Source organism: Silene latifolia, chromosome 8 (genome assembly GCF_048544455.1).
Source record: "Silene latifolia isolate original U9 population chromosome 8, ASM4854445v1, whole genome shotgun sequence".
NCBI classification, from domain to species: Eukaryota; Viridiplantae; Streptophyta; class Magnoliopsida; order Caryophyllales; family Caryophyllaceae; genus Silene; species Silene latifolia.
This window is the reverse complement of record NC_133533.1, coordinates 8,869,259-8,892,107: the sequence shown is the minus strand read 5'-3', so window position 1 is coordinate 8,892,107 and position 22,849 is coordinate 8,869,259. Positions and strand designations below refer to the sequence as shown.

The following is a 22,849-nucleotide window of genomic DNA, read 5'->3' as shown; positions in this document are numbered from 1 at the left end:
AAATTTCTAGTATTATCAGTTCAGTCTACTTTTCACATTAGATGAATCTTTGATAGACCTCACCAATGCACTCTTACTTGGTGGAGCGGAGGGGGCTAGCAGGGGCGGTCGTCCCTGTTGAATCTCGAAAATTTCGAAATTTATAGTTAAAATTTTCGAATTTTTCGAGACCTCCTTATAATATTACCCTTTTGCCTCCACTGAGAATTTTTGTCCCCGCTGACTTAAAATCCTGGCTCCACCACTGCTCTTACTAGTCTAACCCCCTCTTAGGCTCTGTTTGGTAAAACTACCTGAAAAGGTAATTTGAAACACGAAAAGGTATTTGGCGAAAAACCGAAAAATAATCAAAACACGAAAAGGTAATCGATAAGGTAATTTGAAAATTAGGAGGTGATAAGGTAATCGATTATATAAAAATGTGTTTGACAAACTAGCTGAAAAGGTAGCTGATTTTGGTAAAATGACGTAAATGGATATGAAAATTATTTAATATTATAGAATAAAGGGGTACAAAATGGAAAATAAGTCATTTCAGGTACCTGATTTCTCAAATGCTACATGAGGTAGCATTTCATTTCAGGTACCTTATTTCACCAAATAAGCTACTTGCCAAACACTTGCAAAAAAATCAGGTAGCTGAAATATAAGCTACTTTGGTCAAATAAGCTACCTGAAATATCGTGCCAAACGGAGTCTAACATGAAACAATCTCATAATAATTTTGCAATAAAGCCTCATAACTTCATAAGTCCAAAATACACGACAGCATAAAGTGTTTTTTTTTTTCTGGTACTTATAAAAATGAACAAATATGTTTTATTGTCGTATTATAACGACAAATTAAGCATATTTGAACAACATTTACAAAGAGTCATATACAAACAACGGCGGAGCCAGGAATTCACCTTAGCAGGGGTGAAAAGCTAATGGTCTATTTTTTTTTTTTGGTGACGAGAGGTTGAATCCCCCCGGGTACATGCAATACCCTGCAAACCACGTGTGCCATGTAAGACATCCTTTAGGATGACAGGTAACCGCAAAAAAAAAAAAAAAAAAAAAAAAAAGGTAATGGTCTAAGGAAAATTCGGAAAAAGTTGGAAAATTTAACTAAAAACTCTGAAATTCCCGAACCGCCAACGGGGGCGAGCGCCCCCGCTAACCCAGTGAGAATCCTCTGTCCCACTTTTGTGTCCCATTTTGTGTTCCACTTCATACACATCTTGACACATCACTTGTTGCAAATAAAAAATTCACAAAAAATGTGGTAATGTGTTGATGTGTCAAGATGTGTATGAAGTGGGACACGGAACGGGACACAAAAGTGGGACATAGGATCCTCACTGCAGCTAACCCCCCTAGCTCCATCACTATAACTAAAAAAAACGTGTATTTTAGTCTATTCGGTCCATTCCGGTCCGGTTCAAAAAAATCGCGTCCGAACCAAAATGGACCAGAAACCGGAATCCTAAACAAGCTTGGATCAGTTTAATTCTGGTTTCGGACTAATTTTTCGGTCCGGACCGGAAAGTGTACAACTCCCCCTAAAAGCAAGTACTCACCTACTCCCTGGTGGCTACCAACCCAATTCCACAACGACCACGAAAATCCTACTTACATATCAACCTTCTTCATCTTCATTCATTCATTTCAATCAATTTGATCAAAATTAGGTATAAATCAATGGCTTCATCTCTATACAGTAAGTCTTTTCTCGGTTCCGCCACTTCTGATACTTGTTCTTCCTTTGGATCCGCCATTTCTAGCTTCCGCTTGGTTCCTTCTTCGCCGTCGCAGTTATCGTTTCCTCGAACGAATCGGAAATTCGGTATAATTTCTCGCTTTGACTCAGCTGATTGTTTTCGTTTTTTGAATTATGAAATTATGATTGGATAGAATAATATGATTCGTTAAAATTAGTTGCGGTTAGAGTAGCAGTTATTCGATGTAGCTCTGGATGGAACTTTGTTGCTAACCGGTTGTTGTTGTTGTTGTTGATCCGATTATTAAATAGTGATCAACTTGGCAATTTAGTGTGAAGTAGCGGTCATTCGATGAATGCAGTCCTGGATGTAATTTTCGGGATAATGTTGTTGTCGTTGTCGTCGTTGTTATTGTTGTTGTTGGATGAATGCAGTCCTGGACGCAATTTTCGTTTTAGGACATTAGGAACGGCCTCTCTATGTGTTGCTAACGCGGGAGCTCTTGTGACACCAAATAATGTTGTTGTTGTTGTTGGTGTTGTAGGGTTGATCTGATTATTAAATACTCCCTCTGTCTCGGTCATTTGTTGTCCTTTTCCATTTTGGGTGTCTCAGTGAATTGTTGTCCTTTCTATTTTAAGAATGAACTTGATGAACAATTTGATCATTCACACTCAATTTATTCCACTTGTCATTTAGTAATTGGCCTCCTCCTCTTTCCTTGGTCTTTGTGCCAAAACCAAAGGACAACAAATGACCGGGACGGAGGGAGTAGTGATCAAATTGGCAATTGAGGGTGAAGTAGTGGTTATTCCATGTATGCAGTTCAGGATGTAATTTTCATTTAGGTCATTAGAAACAACCTCTCCCTGTGTTGCTACTGCGGGAGGCACTGAGGTAATTTGTGTTGAGGCACTGAGGTAATTTGTGTTGTTGTAGGGTTGATAAGATTATTAAACAGTGATCAAATGGATGCCGTGGTCGTTGACAATTGTACGTCAAGTCCAAGTGGAATAAATTATCTAATTTTCCACTTTAGTAGTTGCTTGGCTAGAGATATTTCATGATTGAAACTTTGTGACTGTTAGTGCCTATGGATGGCAGCTGTTGAGGGATTTTGTAGTTGTGAGTGTTATGAAGGTGATCCAAATCATGTGATCATTTTAGTACTTACTGTCAGGTTTTGTTAATGAGGTTTTACTTGAGTAACCACATTTTTAAGCATTCATCTCCCAATTCTTATTGCAAAGTAAGATTTAGAGGGCTCGGAATCAAATGAGAAGATTTAGCGCCTTGGTGTCTATCAAGTCATGACTTTGGTTTTTTGGAATCTTCTAGGGGGTGTTCAGGAAAAAAAAATTGATTTTTATTGGTCTAAATTCCGACTTAAAGTAGAAACATTGCTTGATTGAATGAACAAAGCAACAGTGATGTTTTTGCACCCTAACTTGGGATGGCCACGAAGGGAACCTAAACTTTAGATGCATTATATGATTGAGACAGATGCGAGCTTGTCTTGAATTTGTTAATAGTACATTAGTTTCTGTTTCATCTTGGAGTGTTGGTGGTTTATTGAAGCCATGTTTTGAAAAGCTGTCAAACATTTGAATCATCTTTGTTTACGAGGTTTAGGTTTGGGTGCTGTAATTCCGGCTTCATCTTCGCTCATCCATGCCTATATCTTTCTACTTTCTATCTCTGTTTCCAAAACTCCTCACCCCTGTGTTAATATGCACATGCATGAAGGCATCACCCTCCATCGGCTCTCCGATGGCATCAGTTTTGCAATAGCAAATGACTTCTACTTACAGTCTTACACTGGTGTGGGACTTTGGATTGAAGATTTGGATCTATAAGCCTAAAGCAAATCATGGATGTGGGTGCTCTAAGAAAGGATGGATCTTTGACTTTCTTTTGCTTTGTTTTCCAACCCCTCTCATATTTTCCGTTTCCTCTTGGTCCTCCTCTGTTCTCGTTTCATTATATTTCAGTACTTCTTTTACCTTCCTGTATCACCGGTTAGTCAATTACTTGTGATAGCTCATATTAGTCAACCCCCAAATACTTCTGGACTTAAACTTTGTTGCTATTGTATTCCATTACTATATGTTGTAGAATGCCTCTATATACACTTCCTTGGACTGGTAGTGTTATCATCAATTCACAATTGAGTTTTCTTTTAGTTGAACATCTTCGGTCTAGCCTTTTAGGTGCATTTGCTAGACTAGAATTGATAAACAACAAGATGCATTTTATTATGTTTCTATTTTTTTTTTAAATGTAGAAGAGGTGATAAAGAATTGTTGTTCCATGTATTATTTATACTTGGTATTTTACTTGTTTAAATTCCACTAACTGTCAGCATTTCATTGTGACATTGTGATTTATAGAGATCCAAGCAGCAGGAAGTTCTTTTGGAAATTATTTCCGTGTGACAACATACGGAGAATCACATGGTGGTGGTGTCGGTTGCGTGGTTGATGGCTGTCCACCTCGACTTCCCCTCAGCGAGGAAGATCTGCAAGTTGATCTTGATCGAAGGTAATTGACATTGAACGAATCAATCCTTCTTGAACCCTGATTACTGAAACGGGGAAAAAAAGTACCTGGGTAAATATTGGCGGAATGCACTAGAAGAATAAAGTAGATTTTACATGTTCCACACTCCAAATGTGACAAAACGCAACATTTTCCACTTGTTTAACATGTTTAGCTTGAATTAAAGTCAAGTCACATGCACTCTCATAAATCAGACGTACTATTTGAATGAAGAGTATGGGAAATCCACGATACCTTAATTTTTAAGTGAGACAGAAATAATTTGCACTCACCTTGTCACCTTTATTGCTTGACCTCTTAAATCTTCTGTCATACCTTCTATCATTATCTAGCAGACTAGCACCCTCAAGCTTCAAAGACTTATTCTATCTGTGATATTATACCAGGAGGCCTGGCCAAAGTCGGATCACCACTCCTCGGAAAGAGACCGACACTTGCAAGATAATTTCGGGCATTGCTGAAGGTGGGATGAGTTTTCTTTCTAAAACCTCCTGGTTCAGCGAGTGAACTTGTAAGCTATTACTTCCAGTGACTTGAGAATGTCCTAACTGATGTAATATTTGTAGGAGTGACTACGGGATCACCTATTGCAGTGAATGTACCAAATACGGATCAGAGAGGAAATGTAAGTATTTGTGGTTCTGCATGTTTTAAAAATGTAAATCTTTGTTGCATCAATTTTAGTTGTCTGTTTCACTAGGTATTGCTTTTGAGGATGACATGTACTGGTGATATGTTTGATTTACGATTTATAATAAGTAATAAGTACCAAAAGTTTGATATGTAGATATTTATCGAGAAATTTTTTTCTCCTTTGTTGAGTTCACTTTCTTTCCTTTTATTAATGGATTAACTATAAATAGTTAGAACTTAGAAGAATCATTGGTTTTATTGATCTAAACTGCAATATTACCAAAAATGCAGTACTGTTTCTTCTTGTGTGAGTATTATTTCTATTGGAATGGCAAGAGCTACTTTAACTTGCTACGTGTTTGGAAGACCATATAGAGTCAAAGATTCACTATATTTATTGAAGGTCTGACAATTAATAGTTAGAAGGACATTGGTTTAATTGATCTAAACTTCAATATTACCAAAAGTGCTCTACTTTTTCTTCTTATGTAAGTATTATTTCTATTGGAATGACAATAGCTATTTTGGTTTGCTACATATATGGAAGACCATATAGAGTCAAAGATTCACTATTTTTGGCTTTGGAATCTGATTGAATAAAGTAAAATGTTTCACTAAGCTTTTCACGCTCCCTATGTTGTAAGTAACAATCATAGATGCAATCCTAGATGAAATTTTCATCATGTATCTGTAAACAATACGTTTCTGTGGTTTCGTTAAAAGGGATAAAGACATGTACGTTCGACGCCATTAAGACTTTGAGGTAATGGGGTAATACTATGTTGCTTGATTTGTATAGGAAATTTCAAACAAGTGCGTCAAAAAATGAAATTTGGATATCTTGTTTTACCATGACAATATGCCTTAGTTTCTGTGTTACTTGACTTGCATACATCACTTCATATCTACCTCTGTTCTAGTTATATAAAAATATCCAATCTGCCATATATCTTACTGGCGTTGCTTATTTATCAGGATTATAATGAGATGTCTATAGCTTATAGGCCATCTCATGCTGATGCGACCTATGATTTCAAGTATGGTGTTAGATCAATTCAGGTAACCGAATGAATTTCTTAGATCTATGTGATCATGGAAAGGCTCATAGGCAATATAGTACTCTATGTTATAGCTTTATCAATCATTATGTCAATTAAAATGCAGGGTGGTGGAAGATCCTCTGCTAGAGAAACTATTGGAAGAGTTGCTGCTGGAGCTATAGCTAAGAAAATTCTGAAGAAGTATGCTGGTACTGAGGTCAGTTTTTGACAATCTTTCATTTGCTAAAATTTCCTTCTCCTTGTTATTTAAAAAAATGGTACACAACCATGTCCAATTTATAGACGCGTTCATATATTTCGGCCCTTTAGCTCCAGCTGTGCACGTTTGATGTTGTCTTTGATTTTATCAAAATCTTAAGTTTACAATGTTTCCATGGTAGTTTAACTGTTCAAAAAATATTAACTTGATAGGTTTTTTAGTTATGAAGATTTTATCACTAAGCTTCGATAGAGACGGGGAAGGGATTCTGCATTGAATATGTACAGTTTTAGCTGTACTCTGATGTATAAGGGCTGAATGAAAGTCAGGAAAGTTCTTTAGATTTTATTCACTCATGGTACTGTGTGGGGTAGGGTTTTTTGTTTCATTTTAGGCGAATGCGGTGAATTGTTAAAAGTGGATCCCAACACTGGCTTCCAAATGAATTGGAAACTCTTCTATTTATTAGTTAAAAATTTGATGAGGTGGCATTTCAGGTATCATGAAGTAGAGAAGATTGTTCCTCTTATTGCAGGCTCACTATAACATTTATTGAATACTATGTGCTTTGCAGGTGTTTGCCTTCGTATCCCAAGTACACAAGGTTATCTTACCAGAGGATTTGGTAGATTACGAAACATTGACTCTTGAACAGGTATTCTTACTTTCCATGCTCTGTTATGAGGAACATGCTCATATAGGCTATTTTGTTTCACGATGAAATATAGTGTGGCTGTTCGGTAATGTTCTGCTGCTATGAGTTACCTCAAGTCCTCAACATTTCTCTTTTCACAAGTCATTTGTTTCACTGGCATTCCTAGATGGATTCATTAATTCTTGCCACCTGGAAAATTGAGTGGGTATTTAACACGGTTCCATATGGATAGAAAACCAGTACTTCAGTATTATCTGAGCAACTCTTATTTTGATCCAATATCTAACAGTTCTGAGCTGTGGTTCTTGTTAGCTGACCCAAAAAAATTCGGGTCAAAGGCTTGATTTTTGTTGGTTTTATTAATCATTAAAGAAAACTAGACCATTCCCCTACTTATGGTGATAGAAAACTATTGATGTCCTAGAGTAAGGGCTACCTATTTCAACGTCGTGGGTGCGGGAGGATAGTGGAAGCCATTGTCTTTCGAACCACCTCGAAAGATTTTGCAAAGTAGTGTTTAATCCCGTCTTTCGGTGGCCACTAAGTTGTGATTTTTTTCGGCTACTCTTGGAGCATCTATTTTAATATCTTCAGTGATACTAGCGATTTCCTAAATATTACGAATAATATTTATAATATAATTATTATGAACTCATTGATCTAGCTGTTCAAATTTCAGTTATTTATAGCTGTTAAAGTCGGGGCTTTGGTCATTAGGATACTAACATCACCGCAAGCTTTTTAGCTACTGGCATAAGATTTTTACTATTCTCATGTCATCTCTAATACAAATTGTACAATACCCAGTCACTGCCTTTTTTTTATTAGCTAGTTTTCCTTTGGTCACTTTTCAGCTGTGTCAAACAAAACTCTGTACTAATAGTCTAATATATATCAATTTTTAGTTTGAACTGTGACAACACAGATGACATCTCTTTTGAGAAACTGATTCCAGATTCTGCAGTTCTTATTTTAGTATTATAAGGATACATTTCAGTGCCTCTTAACTCTGGCAATGACTGGTTGTTGGCCACCAAGCTGACAGACTAATGCCTGGCTAGTTCTTATTTATGTCCTCAAGCTTATCTCATTTTGTTGTTTTCTTTTGAGCCTTGCATGAGTGTGATGACAGTTAATATAGACATGCAATATACCAGTATTTTTATAGTATGCCCGCAGGTTTTCACTTTGTTTATTATCTTGTCAGATAGAGAGTAATATCGTTAGATGCCCTGATCCTGAATATGCGGAGAAAATGATTGACGCTATTGATGCAGTACGAGTTAAAGGGGATTCTGTTGGCGGTGTTGTCACTTGTATAGTCAGAAATGCTCCACGTGTAAGATCTTATTCCCTTTCTTGACCGATATGCTCAAAAGATACTCTGATATTAAAGAGCACAAGTCATTTTCAAAACATTTCCCCTGGCACCACTTCCATTTTAGTTTGTTTTTATTACCGTGTTTCCGTCCAAATTTCTTGTTTTGTCTCAAACATTTTATTTGTCGTATCAGGGACTTGGTTCACCAGTTTTTGACAAACTTGAGGCCGAATTGGCTAAAGCTGTTTTATCACTGCCTGCAACTAAGGGTTTTGAGTTTGGTAGCGGATTTTCAGGTATTTTTTTATTATATATGTTCATTAGAACTGTTTCTTCATCCAGGCCATAAAGTTTCATTTCCTACAGTGAAGCCTTTGTTACTTGTATCATAGCTGAAATCGCTAATATTCAGGTACCTTCATGACTGGTAGCGAACACAACGATGAGTTTTACATGACTGAACAAGGGACGATTAGAACAAAAACTAATCGCTCTGGTGGCATACAGGTAAGGCCTTTTTTCTAATCGGAATGTGATCATTGTTGCCTGCTAATGGATAATTACTGTGTAACAAATTGCATGTGGGTTTGATGAGCTCTTTTTTCTACAATAGGGCGGCATATCTAATGGGGAAATCATCAACATGAGAATAGGATTCAAGCCAACTTCTACTATTACTGTAAGTTCTCTCAATAATGCTCTAGGCTCTAGCCTTGACTATGAAAGTTGTTTTACTTGCACTACTCCCGAGTTGTGTTGTTCATGAAAGACCATAGCCACAACCAATTGTGTGTTTTCTGAGATTATATTTTTAGTGTGGTTGTGAGGTGTTTTAAGCTTAAGGATGAACAGTGTCCTCTTGCACCGCATTTCAATTTAGGAGACTATGAGTAATCATCTTCCCAATAGTGACAGTGTGACACATTTGCATGTGGGCTATTGAATTTAAAAGAAAAAACTAACAGCAAGGCTTTCTTATTCTTCGTCACTTGCCATTGCAGAAGAAGCAGAATACTGTTACGAGAGGTAAACAGGAGACAGAGTTAATTGCCCGAGGGAGACATGATCCCTGCGTTGTTCCACGAGGTATATTTCCATTTCTTCTTGCTATAAAGAATTATATTAGTGGTAATTTACAGGGATAAAGTACAAAAATTGTCATACTACCATGCTTTTTAATATTGTAGCCAAATAGGAAATGGGTTAAACAAGCTAAATGGATTATTACTATGGTGAAATTAGAAAAGATTTAACAGATTCGGAATTATTAAGAGTTACCTCGAGCAAACTTTTCATTTGTGCATCACTCCAAACTTACTCTTAACTGATGTCAAACTTCCATTTGTTAATCCTTAATTTAGAAGTGTCTGGCATGCTTCTCAAATCCGCACCAAATGCATTAAATTCATCTCTTATGATCTTAGTTGCTTTTTCAAGTGACATTATAGATAATATACACTGCAATTCCGCCAGTACTTTGATAAATTGGTTTATTCAACCAATACACCGTTGTTTTTTTCCATGGGCATCATTTAACTGGCCTTGAATTCCTTTACATGACCGGTATTCCGTCAAGTGAAGGGTCTACTGCAAGTGACGGGAGCGTTTTCACTAAAAATACAACGGCAAAACCGGCTTCATCCAACCCTTAGCATGTCATAGGCAGAGCCTTGAAGATACTGTTGACAATAATCTGTCAACAGAGTAGGGTTGCATAAGTACGATATCACACTAAAGGCTCATATCTTATCATAGAATTTGGAAATTCGAAAGCACGTTTTTTTATTGTTCACCTGTACGTAACATATCGAGTCTTACATCACTCATGGTAATAACTTGCACAACACCAACAAAGGAACGAAATGTTGCTTTTTCGCCCCTGTATATTTGCTAGGATGTTACTATCACATATACTGACCGATGATTGTGAAACTGTTGATGCAGCTGTACCTATGGTCGAAGCCATGGTCGCCCTGGTACTTGTTGATCAACTGATGGCACAATATGCCCAGTGTCAACTGTTCCCCTCCAACCCAGATTTGCAGGACATACAATTACCAAAACTTGATGGAGCTAGCGTCTAAATTATACAAGTTCAGCAGTCGAGCTGAAGCTAATGAAAGAATGATGCTATATCCATATGTATGTCTTCGAAGAATCCATGTTCCTCTCAGATTTTTTTCCTTTTTGTGTATTTACTCGTTAAAATTTCAACCATTGTTATTCGTAATTCTTAGGCATTCCTCCCAATTGTATGTGGGATGAGTAGTCTTTTTTTTTTCGGCGTGTTTTTACTTGTATGTAGAACCATTCGGTATTTTGTCCCCTGTATTCTGCCAATTTGTATGTGAGATAAGTCCGCACTTTAATTTATTTATTTTGGGAAAAAGTTGTCCCGAAAGAAATTATGTTACTCGAAACTTTATCATATGCTGCGTTTGCTGCCTTATATTGTTTGCGAGGAAAGCAGGATGTGGCTAATGTTCAAATCAAATTACCAAATACTGGGATAATCTTGAACCGGAAACAGCGACAATTGTGAAATCTCAGTCACCAGCTTACGACTGCACTCGCATTGCTTTTGAAACAGTGGTAATACGATCAATAAAGATCAAAGTAGAGGTTCACCTTTGAAGCTCAGAATCATAAAAGAGAAACATGTTATTCCTGTGCCTTGTAGATTAGCCGAAAGTGAGTGCTTTTATGCTTCCTGAAGAACGGAGATACAAAAGAACTAAAGGATAATTCATGTCAACCGACCCCAAATCATTTTGGAATTAAGACTCTGATATTGCTGTTGTTGGTGTATGGTTATTGCTCTCTAATGACGAGTCTATTTTTACTTAGATTGTTGATCAATTTATACATAAAACATATGCATAATATAAAGAGAAAGAAATGATTAATACACGACAAAAGATACGCCACAATAGGAAATACAATAGCTAGCTAATTTGTCCCAAGCGCGAATAAAACTTCCAAGTTTGCAAAAGCATCTCCCTTCCCATAGCTGACTATTGCCATAATATCACTTAGTTTACATATAAATCGATTACACTCATACGGAATACATTTGATAGATGTACCATCTACATTTTTTAGGTTTCTAGTATGCAAAAAGGGTCTCCCATGGATCAAATTGTTGAGCACTGATGCACGTCATGCAACTATGCAAGCGGCTTATCAACCTTCATATTTAACTGAATATACGCTTTTTTAGCGATGAAAGTCCAAAGTCTTTTTTAGACGCAAAAGAGAGCTAGAAAAGTCCAGGTTCCCCAAAGGTTAACCAAGAGACTCGACCTAGCTTAAGTTACACGACACAAAAGCCAACACCCAGCAAAAGAAAAAAAAAATTAGTCCTTTTATCACGGAAGACGGGTCACAGCCTAGCTGATTGTTCAAAGGAGGTGGTGTTCCAAGGGTTTGAACCCGGGAGGAGTTTGGAGAAAGGAATGATCACGGTTTGAGGCTAATAGATCATTGGCGAACCCTTTGATGTCCATCACTTCCATTTCAGCAGTCGAGTCCATGAGGTCAGCGGCAGGCCCTTTGATGTCCATAACTTCCACGTCACTGGTGGGCTCTTCGATATTCATCACTTCCGTGTCGGTAATGGGTTCTTCGGCATTAGTTTCATGTGGCCGCTCATGTTTATGGATATTAACTTGCATTCGACGATTGGTCACAAACTCAAATTCCAATGTGTCTCCATCTTCAATTTCCAGCGCTTTCCGAAATTCAACCCAGCCTTTTTTTAAACCCGCCTGACCATTCCGCCATGTTTTCACTTCAAGAGGCCAATACTTACCATTAGTATCGCGAAGCGCTACGCTGTCTTTGCTCTTCAACTGTTGCGCCTTCGCAATTGCTTTAGGAATATACTGAAAAGTTAAACAAAAAATATTTTTTATTTTACGAATTGTAGAAAGGAGCCAACTATTTCAGTATGAACCAAAATGAAATGCGGACAAATATATATAGAATGGACGGAGTATAAAACAAAGTATTAGTTTTGTTTACCAGCTGGTAAGTTATAGCTTTGCTCTTGCTCCATGGAAATGCGAACGATTTACGTTGCCCGAGTTCACATTCACCTTCTTTTGTAGCAATTGACCCCTCAATTGTCTGATCATTGGCAGCATCGTCGTTAAATACATTATCTTGCGGCATGACACATTCACCTGCACATATAGAGCCATACATCTGTTTAAAGCTAATTTTTGTGTACCAACTTTTTTCGAGATGTGATGGCAAGTAATTCTCCAATAGCTTTCTATAGGTGTCATCTTAGTTACTTAGACTCAAATATGGAAATCAAAGAAAGTTATCGGAGAATTACATATCTATGTTTGATTTTCATATTTGAGTCTCATGTCTACGAGATAAGTCATGCCACATAGATATCATATTTAGGAGAGACTCAAATATGAATATCTATGTGGCATGACTTATCTCGTAGACATGAGACTATCCTAAAATAATATGCGTGTGGGGACGCATCTTCAGAACATAAATAGGAGTAGTTATGTAGCCTTCTCTTTTGGGCTCGTCTAAGAAAGTTGTAATAGTGATAAGGGTCGGGTACAGATCAAACACCCACATCGTTGAGTGTAGTGCCGGTCTGTCGGACAAGGGTATGGTATACCCGGTATAAGAACTGTAAGAAATGTAGAATTAAAGTAGCATAGAGTGCTTACGCTCCGTATCCAACAATTTGGTGTCTTTGCTACGACATTTTGTTTTTTTGTAATGATCCGCACGTTGTGAACGCCTTGTTACATGAACTTGAACTAGATTCTCGGATAAAAATTCGAAATTTAATATATCACCGATAACAATGTTATTTCCATCAAGAAAATGCTTCCATTTTCCAACAAGGAGTGTATATTGACCACTCTTTTTATGTGAAAGTTTAACTGGCCAACATCTGCCTTCAGTATCTTGAAGCACGACTTCCTCTTTGCTCGCGAGCTTTTTCTCTATGGCAACTGCCTTCGGAAATGTCTGCATGTCAAGTATTGTCACTTAGTCTTGCGAAACCATAAAATAAAACCGTAAAATAAAATAAAATATACTCTACTTGTCTCCGTCATTTGTTTACCAAAAAAAAATGACAACCATGTTTGTAAGATCATATTGTTTATTGAAAGAGTAATCATTGGTTTCATGCTATGTTACTCCGATATTCACTTAGTTGCCGTATTCCGTATCCGATACGTATTTCGTCGGATACGATACGACACTCTGATACTTCATTTTAGACCAAAATATTGAAAATTTCGCACAAAATAGCGATATCAGATACTCCAATACGTATTTTGTCGGATACGAGTAGACGAGTCTGAGTAACATAAGTTTCATGTAAGCCATTTTACATGATAAACGGATCCATTTACAATGAGATCGTGCCTAATATAATTTAAAACACAGTTATCGGAAAAATCCGTTCGTTAATATGCTTGAATAAGGCAGCCTTAAACAAGAGTTTACCTCGAAGCAAATTACCATCTTGTAAAAAAAATTACCTGCTGATAGAATTGGTATTGCTTAGCCATCCGAACTGAGAACGACGTGTTGTTGTCGCCAACCTTGGATAATTTACTATGCATCTGTTTTGTATGATTACCGTTGTTATCTGTAAATTGATACCAAATAATTCCGAATCAAATCTTAACATTACAAAAGACAGGAACATAATCATAATTACAACTGCATTTTCACTTACGCTTTCGCATAGTTAATCTCCTTGTTCTATCTTGTCGTGTTTTTCTGGACATTTTAGGCTCGCCTTCATCGGATTCGCAATTAACGATATTTATCTCTTCATCTTGGACGTCGATAACAACCGTGGGAGTGGGAGTACTAGGTTGACTTTCTTTCCGGTTGACAAACATGTTTTGCTTGCACCCATTTTTATCGTATATCTTTACTTCAAAAATCGATTGTTCTGCATATTCAAACAGAAGAAAGTTTCCAACTTGCAAACAATTTGCTTCAGCAAAAGCAGACCAACCATCCCGGAAATAGAACATCCCGTCCTCATCTTCTTCGACTTCCACCCTCCAGCATTTCTTAGTAGTCGTACTCTCGATGATGAATCGATGTGGTACATTCCCGTTAAACGTACTGATAAAGTCTGCCGGTATTTGCTATAAGATCCGAACAACAAATTTATTAGCTATTCCTAGTCTTCAATACTCTTCATGATCAATTGCATTTTAATTCTCAACAACATCAGTGGCGGAACTAGCCGCCTGGCATTATTAGCGGGTAAGAATCACCAAATACCGAAAAAAAATTAGGAACTTTTATTTAGATTTTTCGATTCTTTTTTCTAGTTTTTTCTACTTAGCTTGTTACTAGTTCAACCAACTGAAATATTTCAACCGTGAACTTCAAATCCTAGTTACGCCCAGTGGCGGAGCCAGGATTCAAGCTTAGGGGGGCGAAAAAATTTAGGGACGGCGGATGGGTAATATTATAAGGCACACTCGAATTTTATTTTAAAAATTTAACTAAAATCTTCGAAAATCTCAACCGCCAAGGGGGTTATGCCATTGAATAATAGTGATAAGTACTTCCTCCGTTCAGTCAATTTCACCATATTATCGGTATCTCTCATAAATATATGAGGGAACTTGACAGAGGGATTAATAGTGATAACCGAATAGGTTTTAGCCTAGTGGTTAAGACGGAGGTATCATGACAATAGGTCACGTGACTGGTCTTACGCCTCATTTGAGGCCGAAATAAAATTTAACAAATCCCATCCCCCAATGTCAACTAATGCATACTCCCTCTGTCTCGGTCATTTATCCGGTCATTTGTTGTCCTTTTCCATATTAGGGTCCCATTCAATTGTTGTCCTTACTATTTTAAGAATAAATTTTACGAGTAATTTGATCATTCACACTTAATTTATTCCACTTGTCCTTTAGTAATTGGCTCCCTCCCTTTCCTTTCTTTGTGCCAAACCAAAGGACAACAATTGACCGGGACAGGGGGAGTAATATGCAGCAACACAAGTATTCCATCCGTCCAGATCATTTGTTTACAGAGAAATTAAAAAAAAAAGTAAACAAATGATCGGGACGGAGCGGAGGGAGTGATACAAAGAAAAGAAATAAGATATATTGGAGAAATACCAGTTGGTTGGAGAAATCAGGAGCAAGAAGCTTGATGAAAGAAGCACATTTGTCTAAAATCTTTCCCTTCTCCATTGTTACTGTGTACATGCATGTTTAAATCAATTAGTACTAATCAATTATGAGTATTTTCTTTGTCTCCATCATTTGTTTACCTTTAACTAAAATACGCCTCATAACAAATAAAAACGTAAACAAATGATTGAGAAAAAAATATGTTAGTTAAACAGGAAATTAATGAGTTGGGAAATTGATGTGTTAATTACCTTGATTATTTAGCTTGATGAAGTGAAGTTTCTACTTTCTACAGCAATTCTGAGTTATTCTCTGTGCATTAGTTACTGTTGAGGAAGAGTGTAAAAATAATGTGAGGTTGAAATTGCAGCATTTACTATTTACACCGTACTAGTAGTTTACTTGCTTCAGTTAACTATCCTACGTGGCAACATTTTGGCATGCAGATGTGACAATTTTGCCTTCTTCTCATGTGATCTAGTCTCCTAATCCCAAGTAAATTAATTAATGAGTGTATTTTGCAATTTAAAATAAACTATGTCAAAATAAACTTTTTTTTGACATGGGAACTCGCAGCCGCTACTTTTAGTGTGCACTGAATAAACTTTCGTGTGTACGTAATAGCCTGCAAATCATGTATACCAAGTAAGCCACCTAAGAATAATAGACTCGAAGTCTATTAAGCATGGACTCAAGTTTAAAAGGCATTCAATAGTAGTTATTAGAATCGGGCCTTAGTCAATCATTTATTCTGGTTTGCTAAGTGCTCTATGTTATGTTTGAGTACAATTTATTACATAAAGTAAGTTTTTCTACTCCTTTCGTAGTAATCTAAAGGTAACATGATAAAAATTGGGAAAATTAAGAAAAGAGGGTAAAAGTGGGGGCAAAAGAGGGAAGCAAGCTTGTATTATTGGGTTAGTGTGTGGGCACAAGTTGGTATTTATGTAAATATAAGGAGAAAATAAGGATATTATTATCAATTTACAGTCCATTTATAGTATGTTACCTTTGGATTGGTACGGACACTTTAGGCAAGTGTTACATTTGAATTGGTACGGACGGAGTATTATATAGGGTCTTAAATTATCTTTTAGAATTGAGTTTTCAAATTTATTTAACGACCCTTGGTCAAAGGAAATAAAACGATCTACTTATAAAATTGGTCATATTATATAAAATGATTATTCACTGTAGAAATACACTCATTAAATTAAAGAATTATTTTAGACCATAATCAACAATTTGTTGAATATCCCGTCTAGTTGTTTACATTTGCTAAGGAGCTCGAAAAGAAGGTTATAATCATGCAATCGACAGACAATAAAATCAACCACCAAAGTCCTTCACTGCTTCACATAATAGTGCGAGTCAATCTAGACTCAGAGTTCGACGATTTTAAGAGAACTCGAGCTCCGAAACGATCAGCCAAATGGCTTTCAACCCAAACCTTATTGATTGAATTTGAGTTAGACTAATAGTCTAGTACTTAATATTAGTCACTCTTAACTCAAACTCAAGATTAGTTTGATCAGACTCATCTAAATCTCTATTTCACTCGATCTAAATCACATGCTCGTCAATCTCCTTGAGTTTCACTCATATCCTTAAGTCATTTACAATATACTTCGTAATAAGTTCGTATGACACTAAAAAAGACCTCTTACACATTTTTTTTTTCTTCAAAGTCAACTTAGTTTTTTTTCTCTTTATTATTATTTAAAAAAATATATATATATATATATATATATATATATATATATATATATATATATATATATATATATATATATATATATATATATATAGTCTACATAGAGATGCTTTATAGAAGAGAAAAAGAAAAAGGAAAAGAAAACAAGAAATGCAACGGTCGAAAAAAGGGAATTTAATGAGGGAGCGAGTTGCCACACTATAGCTTTTTAACGGTCTACTCTTCTTTCACATTCTTCTCTTTGTTCTCCAATTTCATCATTTCTTCGTTTTTTTTTCTCTCAATTTAATTCCAAAATCACAAAAAAAAATCCAAGAATATTAGATTTATAAGATATTAATTTCCAATTTTATTTTGTGAACTCACACTTTCTTTTTTTAGCCTCTCCCACTAATTTGTTCTGTTAATCTTCAAGAAATTCAGGTAAATTTCTGATTTTTATTATTGTTTTTATTGTAATTGTACTGGGTTATTCTTAGTTTTTGGATTAATGCAGCAATTTCTTGTCTTTTTTCAGTTATACTTGATTACTGAACTTCAACTTTATTTGGGTTTATTGTATTTTTGTGATTGATTGGTTAATTCTGTAATGTAATTGCTTTGTGAGTTAACTTGATCACTAATATTCCCTCCGTCCCAATCATTTGTTTACCTTTTTTATTCTCTGTGACGGATTAAAGTAAGAGCTATTGAAATGCATAGAAGTAAATGGGTCTTGGTTTCTTGTAAAATTATAGCCCGGGTTTTCGCTAATTAGATCATGATCCATTTAATGTTTATGTAAGACGGTTTTATAGAAGAATTCGTGGGTGTAGGATAGGGAAAGATTAATTGGGTTGATGCTTACCATGGAATTGGGGGGAAAATTTAGGGTTTTAAATATATTACTCCCTCGGTCGCGATCATTTTTTTAGTATTTTAATCAAAGGTAAACAAATTGGGACAAAGGGAGTAATTGTTTGAAGTGGGTAGGGTTTTGAGATTGTGGTCAAATTGTAGGAAGTCTATGAACAATCCAATTTCTCTAGCGATTCTGCTATGAGACGGTTTTATTTTAGAATTGCATTTGATGAGCAATTTGATCCATCACACTAAATTTGATCAACTTGTCATCTTATAATTGACCCATTTCCCTTTCCTTGGTCTTTGTGCCAAAATCAAAGGACAACAATTGACCGGGACGGAGGGAGTACATTTTTAGCATTTTACTTGTCTAAGCGGTCTTGTTTCATTCGCACAGTTATTCAGAAACCTGTTGCAGTGTTGCGTATTGATGCTGTAATTTCTACACCTTTGATGTGAAATGGATCCATTTCGTATACCCTTTACGTGTACAAATAGTTTGCAAAAGAAAGATTGTTAAATTTATAGTAGCCTGAATGTTTTGCTTATAAAATTGTACAGAAGGGAGTATTGCCTACTTTTAGAGTTCCAGTCCGGGCCTCTAAAATCTCCAAGACGGACATAAGTCTTCCATAGATTTTCTGTTCAGTACTTGGATCCCATGGAGCCGGCTAAAATTGAATGGGAACGATTAGAGTCTGTATTCGTGGAAGATCAAGTTTACGAAAACATCAATGCGCCTCAGTGGGTCGATCTTTTGGCCCCTCTTTCTCCTTCTCGCCTTCCAGACGATGTCGCCTGGTTCTGTCGTCCGGGTACCCACCTTCCCTTCTGTTCTCCTTTTGCTTGTTAGTACTTTTTTCTCCGAGTTAATTTCTTATCCCCTCCATATTTAATACATTAATCAGATTGCAAGCATCCTAAAACAGCTGAGGACTTCATCAATTCCACGCCCCCTTCTTCCAAGGTCGGTTTCTTCTTATCTCGTCTTTATTCAAATCGAATAAAATACTTCACTCCGTACATGATTAATTGATGGAAAATGGTGTTGTGTGGAATGCAGTTATTTAGATCAGCCAGTGTTTCTAAGCTGATCAGATTTGCTGATTGGACTCGCGGGTATGCACCTTACATCCTACTCCGTATCATTTACAAATTACTGCCTTAATATTTTTATCATATTTAATTGAAGAAGCGAGGAGGATTAATTTGAAGCTCTACAGGGACACTAATTTGAAGAAGCGAGGAGGATTAATTCAATCTTCAACTAGCAATGAGGATACTGAAAATCAAGACCCTAACTTTTCCACTCCGAATCGACAAATCCACTATTTAAACAAGGCGGCGATCAAGTCAAGTGCCCAAAAGAGTAGCGGTGATGAAGAGGAAGATTATGTTGGCATTTCGCTTACCAATGATACGAAAAAGCCTACTCTCAAGACCACCCAATCTGCTAAGGATTTGTTTGGAGGAAGCAAAGAGCTTTTTGGCAAGATCACCGAGTTTTGTAACGAACTGAAGAGACTGGCTAGTCGCACTAAAGATGACGAAGAGAAATCAGTGGAAGACAAGCATCAAGAGGAGGAACCTGCTATAAATGTATTGGGTGCTCATTTGGAGAAGCAGCGCGAGCCAGCTAAGGAGAGGCTACCTTTGCTTGAGGTCCGCAAAGATGTAGCAAAAGATGTAGAGAGGAGTACTGCCATGGACAAGCCAAGGAGGAACAAGATCAAGTATAAGTCCTACGCTTTGCATTAAACTTCCTTCTCAGACTTGCGGAATTTTGGTTACTTTACATTTACGTGTCCATTACCATTGGTTATTGGGTCTCACGAGAGTTTAACTGCTGTTTAGGCGAGCTGATGAGGCTGAAAATATCCCCATTTCTCTCAATTTGAGCAATATTAAGCGCAAGGAAGAGGAGAAAGTATTGTCTATACGAACAAACCCTCCTACACCTCAAGGTTTCTCAGCCACTCGTGATCCAGTCAAGACAACGCCTTCTAAAGGCCCCAAGTCCAGACTCATGGTATGATTCAATATCTTGTAGCATTTCCAATTTTCCGAATAAGCTGCACTTGAAACAGTTGCATCATATCGTAATTTAACGGTCCTGACTACCATGAAAATGAACTGTTGTAGTTACCGCTTTCCAATGAACAGAATCATCAGAAAAGCACAGCATGCATAATGTTAGTCAGTGATTAGTAGATTTAATTTAGCACATATTTGTCTGCCATATTTGATTTGGGATCGTGACCACTCGTAGAATCTTGGCATTCATCACTGATTGTGAATTCTGCGGTGATAAGCAATATTAGTGGATTTTCCTCGTACGAAAGTTGAACTTTATTGTTTTTAGCAGGAAAGGGAGATCTTTGAAGAGCTTGGGCAGAACAACACACCTTCGTCCGCTGAAAAGAGTCATGCCAAGAATGCATCCATCATCGGCGCTAAAGAAGGAAGGACATTGGATGTCTTGTGGTTTTTTAAGCCCTGCACTCTTTCTAGCTGAAGAACTGTTACATAGTCTAAGCACATTCTCATTCTTTGATTCTTATTTCTCGTCTTTTTAACCGTTTTTAGAAAAATAAAAGGTTTTTTATTCAAATAGTCATCATACTTCCCTTTTCAAAATTAAGAATATATCCATCATAGACTGATAGTACAGTACAGTACATTTGTCAAAGATAATGCCCTAATGAGTTCATTCATTTGCTGACGATGTTATGTAAATTTTACGGTTCTATGAACAAAGTATTCTTCTTTTAAATGAAAACCTTATTCCGCCATTCTACCTCAGGTGGCGGAAGTTAGTTTGGTTGCAGGGGATGTAGGCCTTAGTAGAGCTGGCCAACAGCACGGCCCGACCTCGGGCCCGACACTCCACACGACCCGCCCCTGGCCAGTCCGGGTTCCATTTTCCGCCCTGGCCCGTCTATTTCAGAAAAAATAAAAAAATAGGTTGGGCCCGCCAGCCCGGCCATATCCTCACTCCCCCTGGCCTGGCCCGGGTCTGACCAGGAGAGCCCGGCCGAGTACGGGTCTAGGTCTGAGGATCAAGGCTAATCCCTTGGAGCCGAAACATACTCAAAATCTGAAAGGATTCACAAATGCATAATCAAACTACCGTACAAAATTCACAATAGTTTACATATCTTGTACATAAAAGCTGCATATTCTCATCTAGATGTTATATCTATAGTACATTTCTGGTATATTTTGTTCCTTAGCTAAGATGGAAGAAATCCTTTCTTTGATGTTTATTGTCTACCTTCCTTCCTATACTTTGAAACCCGTTCTTCGACTTTCTTAAAAACGTGATATATTGAAACGATATTTTCTTCAATCTTCCCTTCTCCGCCAACACAATTGCTAATCTTTTCAATACCAATTTGAATTTCATCTCCTAGTTCTTCCATTGTCGCTTTCATTTCTTCCGTCTCTTCTTGTGTTTCTTTAAGTCTCCTCTTCATCAACCGATATCCTTCCAAACACTTAAGAAGTTGGTCACATAACTCCTTATTCCTCTCTCGTAACACCATAACATTCAATTCTTCGACACTTTCACTCGTATTATTATTCTCGGTTTTATGAGTCGCACACGCTTGTAACTTAGTCGATAATCTCTCATTCTGCGCTTTTAAATCGTTAATAAGTTGCTCCATTTCGTTCACTTCTTGAACTTTTCTTGTTAGTTCTCTTACAATTATCTCTTTTTCCCGTCCTAAGCTTGCGCACATTGCGCCTAACCGCTTTTGTGATAATAAACTCGTATTCAAATCCCTCTTTAACCGTTCTTTGTCATCTAGGATTAGTCCGTCATCCTTTTTTACGTCTCTCGGAGGATTATGAATTCTTAGATCAGTATTGCAACGTCGGAGTTCTGGCTTTTTCTTGTTACCAGAGGCTTGTGATTTTTGCAACCTTGTTTTGACATCATCTAAAATTGTCATCATTCCGGCAAACCGTTGTGTTTTTCGGTCATCAAATGCCCCTTTCACGGATATGTTTTGATGATCTTGTACCAACTTTAGTAGCAATTTTACATTAGTTGCAATACCTACGCAAATTCTTATTTCAGGCAGGAAATAGCAAATATATATAACATAATACGTGAATTCTTATTTCAGACGGGCTATGTCAAAAAGCAAATAATCCATATAACATAATATTTTATGTTCTTTTTTTTATAAATCGGAAAATGCCCAAGGTGCCTTTGAGGTTTACCATTTTGCACGAAATAACTCAATTTTTTTATCCGGAAAATTGTAAGAGGTTATAACTCGTGTTTACGAGATCAGAATGTGACGATTTTTTTTTCAAATCGATCGTCTCTTCGAGAAGTACGATTTGGAAAAAAAAATGTCGTATGTGGATCCCGTGGTTAGGAATTTTTGTATGTCAAAGTTTTTTTATCGAACAAACTCTGAGTGATCATATATATCTTGGTCACGAGTTCCAAACCCGATTATTTTTTTCACATCTTAGTTTTTGAAAAGATGATTTATTTATTAAAAAAAAATCGTCACAATCTAATCTCATAAATACGAGTTATGACCTTTTAAAGTTTTGCGAATCAGAATTTTGGGTATTTCGTGCAAAAAGGCAAACCTCAAGGACAACGTGTGCATTTTATTTATGACGCGAAAAGGAAAAAAATAATCTTATAACAAATAAATTGTTTCAATCAAAAGATTTTGAGATTAATGAAGTTTGTAAAATGACTATTAAATCTAAAATTTTGTAACAAATAATAATAGTTCAATGACATACCTTCTAAGCTTACATCCTCATGATTTTTAAATGACAATGGTAAAAGATCAGGAGATGAACACACCCGTTCTCCGGTCATTTTTCTGGGTTAATAATATGAAAAATAATGTAAGAAGAAAAAAGTTAAATCCAATTAAGGGAACATAAAAAAAAATAAAAATATATTTTTTTGGTAGTTCCAAAGAGAGATGAAAAAGATGTTACCTATATCCTATCTCTCGG

At 36.6% G+C, this 22,849-nt stretch overlaps 4 protein-coding genes across 5 annotated transcripts; 2 read left to right on the top strand and 2 right to left on the bottom strand.

Annotated features, from left to right (window-relative positions):
- Positions 1 to 1,391: 1,391 nt before the first annotated feature.
- On the top strand, positions 1,392 to 10,560 carry LOC141596293 (chorismate synthase 1, chloroplastic). The gene is made up of 13 exons (XM_074416403.1): positions 1,392 to 1,828; positions 4,094 to 4,244; positions 4,649 to 4,725; positions 4,829 to 4,887; positions 5,871 to 5,954; positions 6,060 to 6,152; positions 6,730 to 6,810; positions 8,018 to 8,149; positions 8,325 to 8,427; positions 8,544 to 8,638; positions 8,745 to 8,810; positions 9,133 to 9,217; positions 10,076 to 10,560. The coding sequence occupies exons 1-13, from the start codon at positions 1,684 to 1,686 to the stop codon at positions 10,213 to 10,215; spliced, it is 1,311 nt and encodes a 436-aa protein (XP_074272504.1). The 5' UTR covers positions 1,392 to 1,683; the 3' UTR covers positions 10,216 to 10,560.
- Positions 10,561 to 11,103: 543 nt separating this feature from the next.
- LOC141596292 (B3 domain-containing protein REM17-like) lies at positions 11,104 to 15,634 on the bottom strand. The gene is made up of 7 exons (XM_074416402.1): positions 15,546 to 15,634; positions 15,280 to 15,359; positions 13,860 to 14,283; positions 13,660 to 13,769; positions 12,832 to 13,138; positions 12,155 to 12,315; positions 11,104 to 12,015 (listed from the first exon to the last, which is right to left on the bottom strand). Exons 2-7 carry the CDS (start codon positions 15,352 to 15,354, stop codon positions 11,533 to 11,535), a joined length of 1,560 nt encoding a protein of 519 aa, XP_074272503.1. The 5' UTR covers positions 15,355 to 15,359; positions 15,546 to 15,634; the 3' UTR covers positions 11,104 to 11,532.
- Positions 15,635 to 17,187: 1,553 nt separating this feature from the next.
- Positions 17,188 to 20,663, top strand: LOC141596289 (uncharacterized). Of its 2 annotated transcripts, none has more exons than XM_074416400.1 (7): positions 17,188 to 17,431; positions 18,413 to 18,666; positions 18,760 to 18,818; positions 18,915 to 18,970; positions 19,075 to 19,584; positions 19,706 to 19,880; positions 20,217 to 20,663. In XM_074416400.1, exons 2-7 carry the CDS (start codon positions 18,513 to 18,515, stop codon positions 20,364 to 20,366), a joined length of 1,104 nt encoding a protein of 367 aa, XP_074272501.1. In that variant the 5' UTR covers positions 17,188 to 17,431; positions 18,413 to 18,512; the 3' UTR covers positions 20,367 to 20,663. The 2 variants fall into 2 exon arrangements, with proteins under 2 accessions (XP_074272501.1, XP_074272500.1); XM_074416399.1 differs by having other exon boundaries at positions 17,245 to 17,431; positions 20,214 to 20,663.
- A 286-nt stretch (positions 20,664 to 20,949) lies between these two features.
- On the bottom strand, positions 20,950 to 22,849 carry LOC141596291 (uncharacterized). The gene is made up of 2 exons (XM_074416401.1): positions 22,628 to 22,849; positions 20,950 to 21,914 (listed from the first exon to the last, which is right to left on the bottom strand). The coding sequence occupies exons 1-2, from the start codon at positions 22,704 to 22,706 to the stop codon at positions 21,115 to 21,117; spliced, it is 879 nt and encodes a 292-aa protein (XP_074272502.1). The 5' UTR covers positions 22,707 to 22,849; the 3' UTR covers positions 20,950 to 21,114.

Bases quoted from the DNA above. Each gene is read 5' to 3' on its own strand.
- LOC141596293 (XM_074416403.1), top strand. From the start codon at position 1,684: ATGGCTTCATCTCTATACAGTAAGTCTTTTCTCGGTTCCGCCACTTCT. The intron at 8,811-9,132 runs GTAAGTTCTCTC...TTGCCATTGCAG, and splicing joins AGCCAACTTCTACTATTACT to AAGAAGCAGAATACTGTTAC. The intron at 9,218-10,075 runs GTATATTTCCAT...CTGTTGATGCAG, and splicing joins TCCCTGCGTTGTTCCACGAG to CTGTACCTATGGTCGAAGCC.
- LOC141596292 (XM_074416402.1), bottom strand. From the start codon at position 15,354: ATGGAGAAGGGAAAGATTTTAGACAAATGTGCTTCTTTCATCAAGCTT. The intron at 14,284-15,279 runs GTATTTCTCCAA...CGGATCTTATAG, and splicing joins CTGATTTCTCCAACCAACTG to CAAATACCGGCAGACTTTAT. The intron at 13,770-13,859 runs GTAAGTGAAAAT...ATCAATTTACAG, and splicing joins GAGATTAACTATGCGAAAGC to ATAACAACGGTAATCATACA.
- LOC141596289 (XM_074416399.1), top strand. From the start codon at position 18,513: ATGGAGCCGGCTAAAATTGAATGGGAACGATTAGAGTCTGTATTCGTG. The intron at 18,819-18,914 runs GTCGGTTTCTTC...TGTGGAATGCAG, and splicing joins CCACGCCCCCTTCTTCCAAG to TTATTTAGATCAGCCAGTGT. The intron at 19,881-20,213 runs GTATGATTCAAT...TATTGTTTTTAG, and splicing joins GCCCCAAGTCCAGACTCATG to CAGGAAAGGGAGATCTTTGA.
- LOC141596291 (XM_074416401.1), bottom strand. From the start codon at position 22,706: ATGACCGGAGAACGGGTGTGTTCATCTCCTGATCTTTTACCATTGTCA. The intron at 21,915-22,627 runs GTATGTCATTGA...GAATTTGCGTAG, and splicing joins TGAGGATGTAAGCTTAGAAG to GTATTGCAACTAATGTAAAA.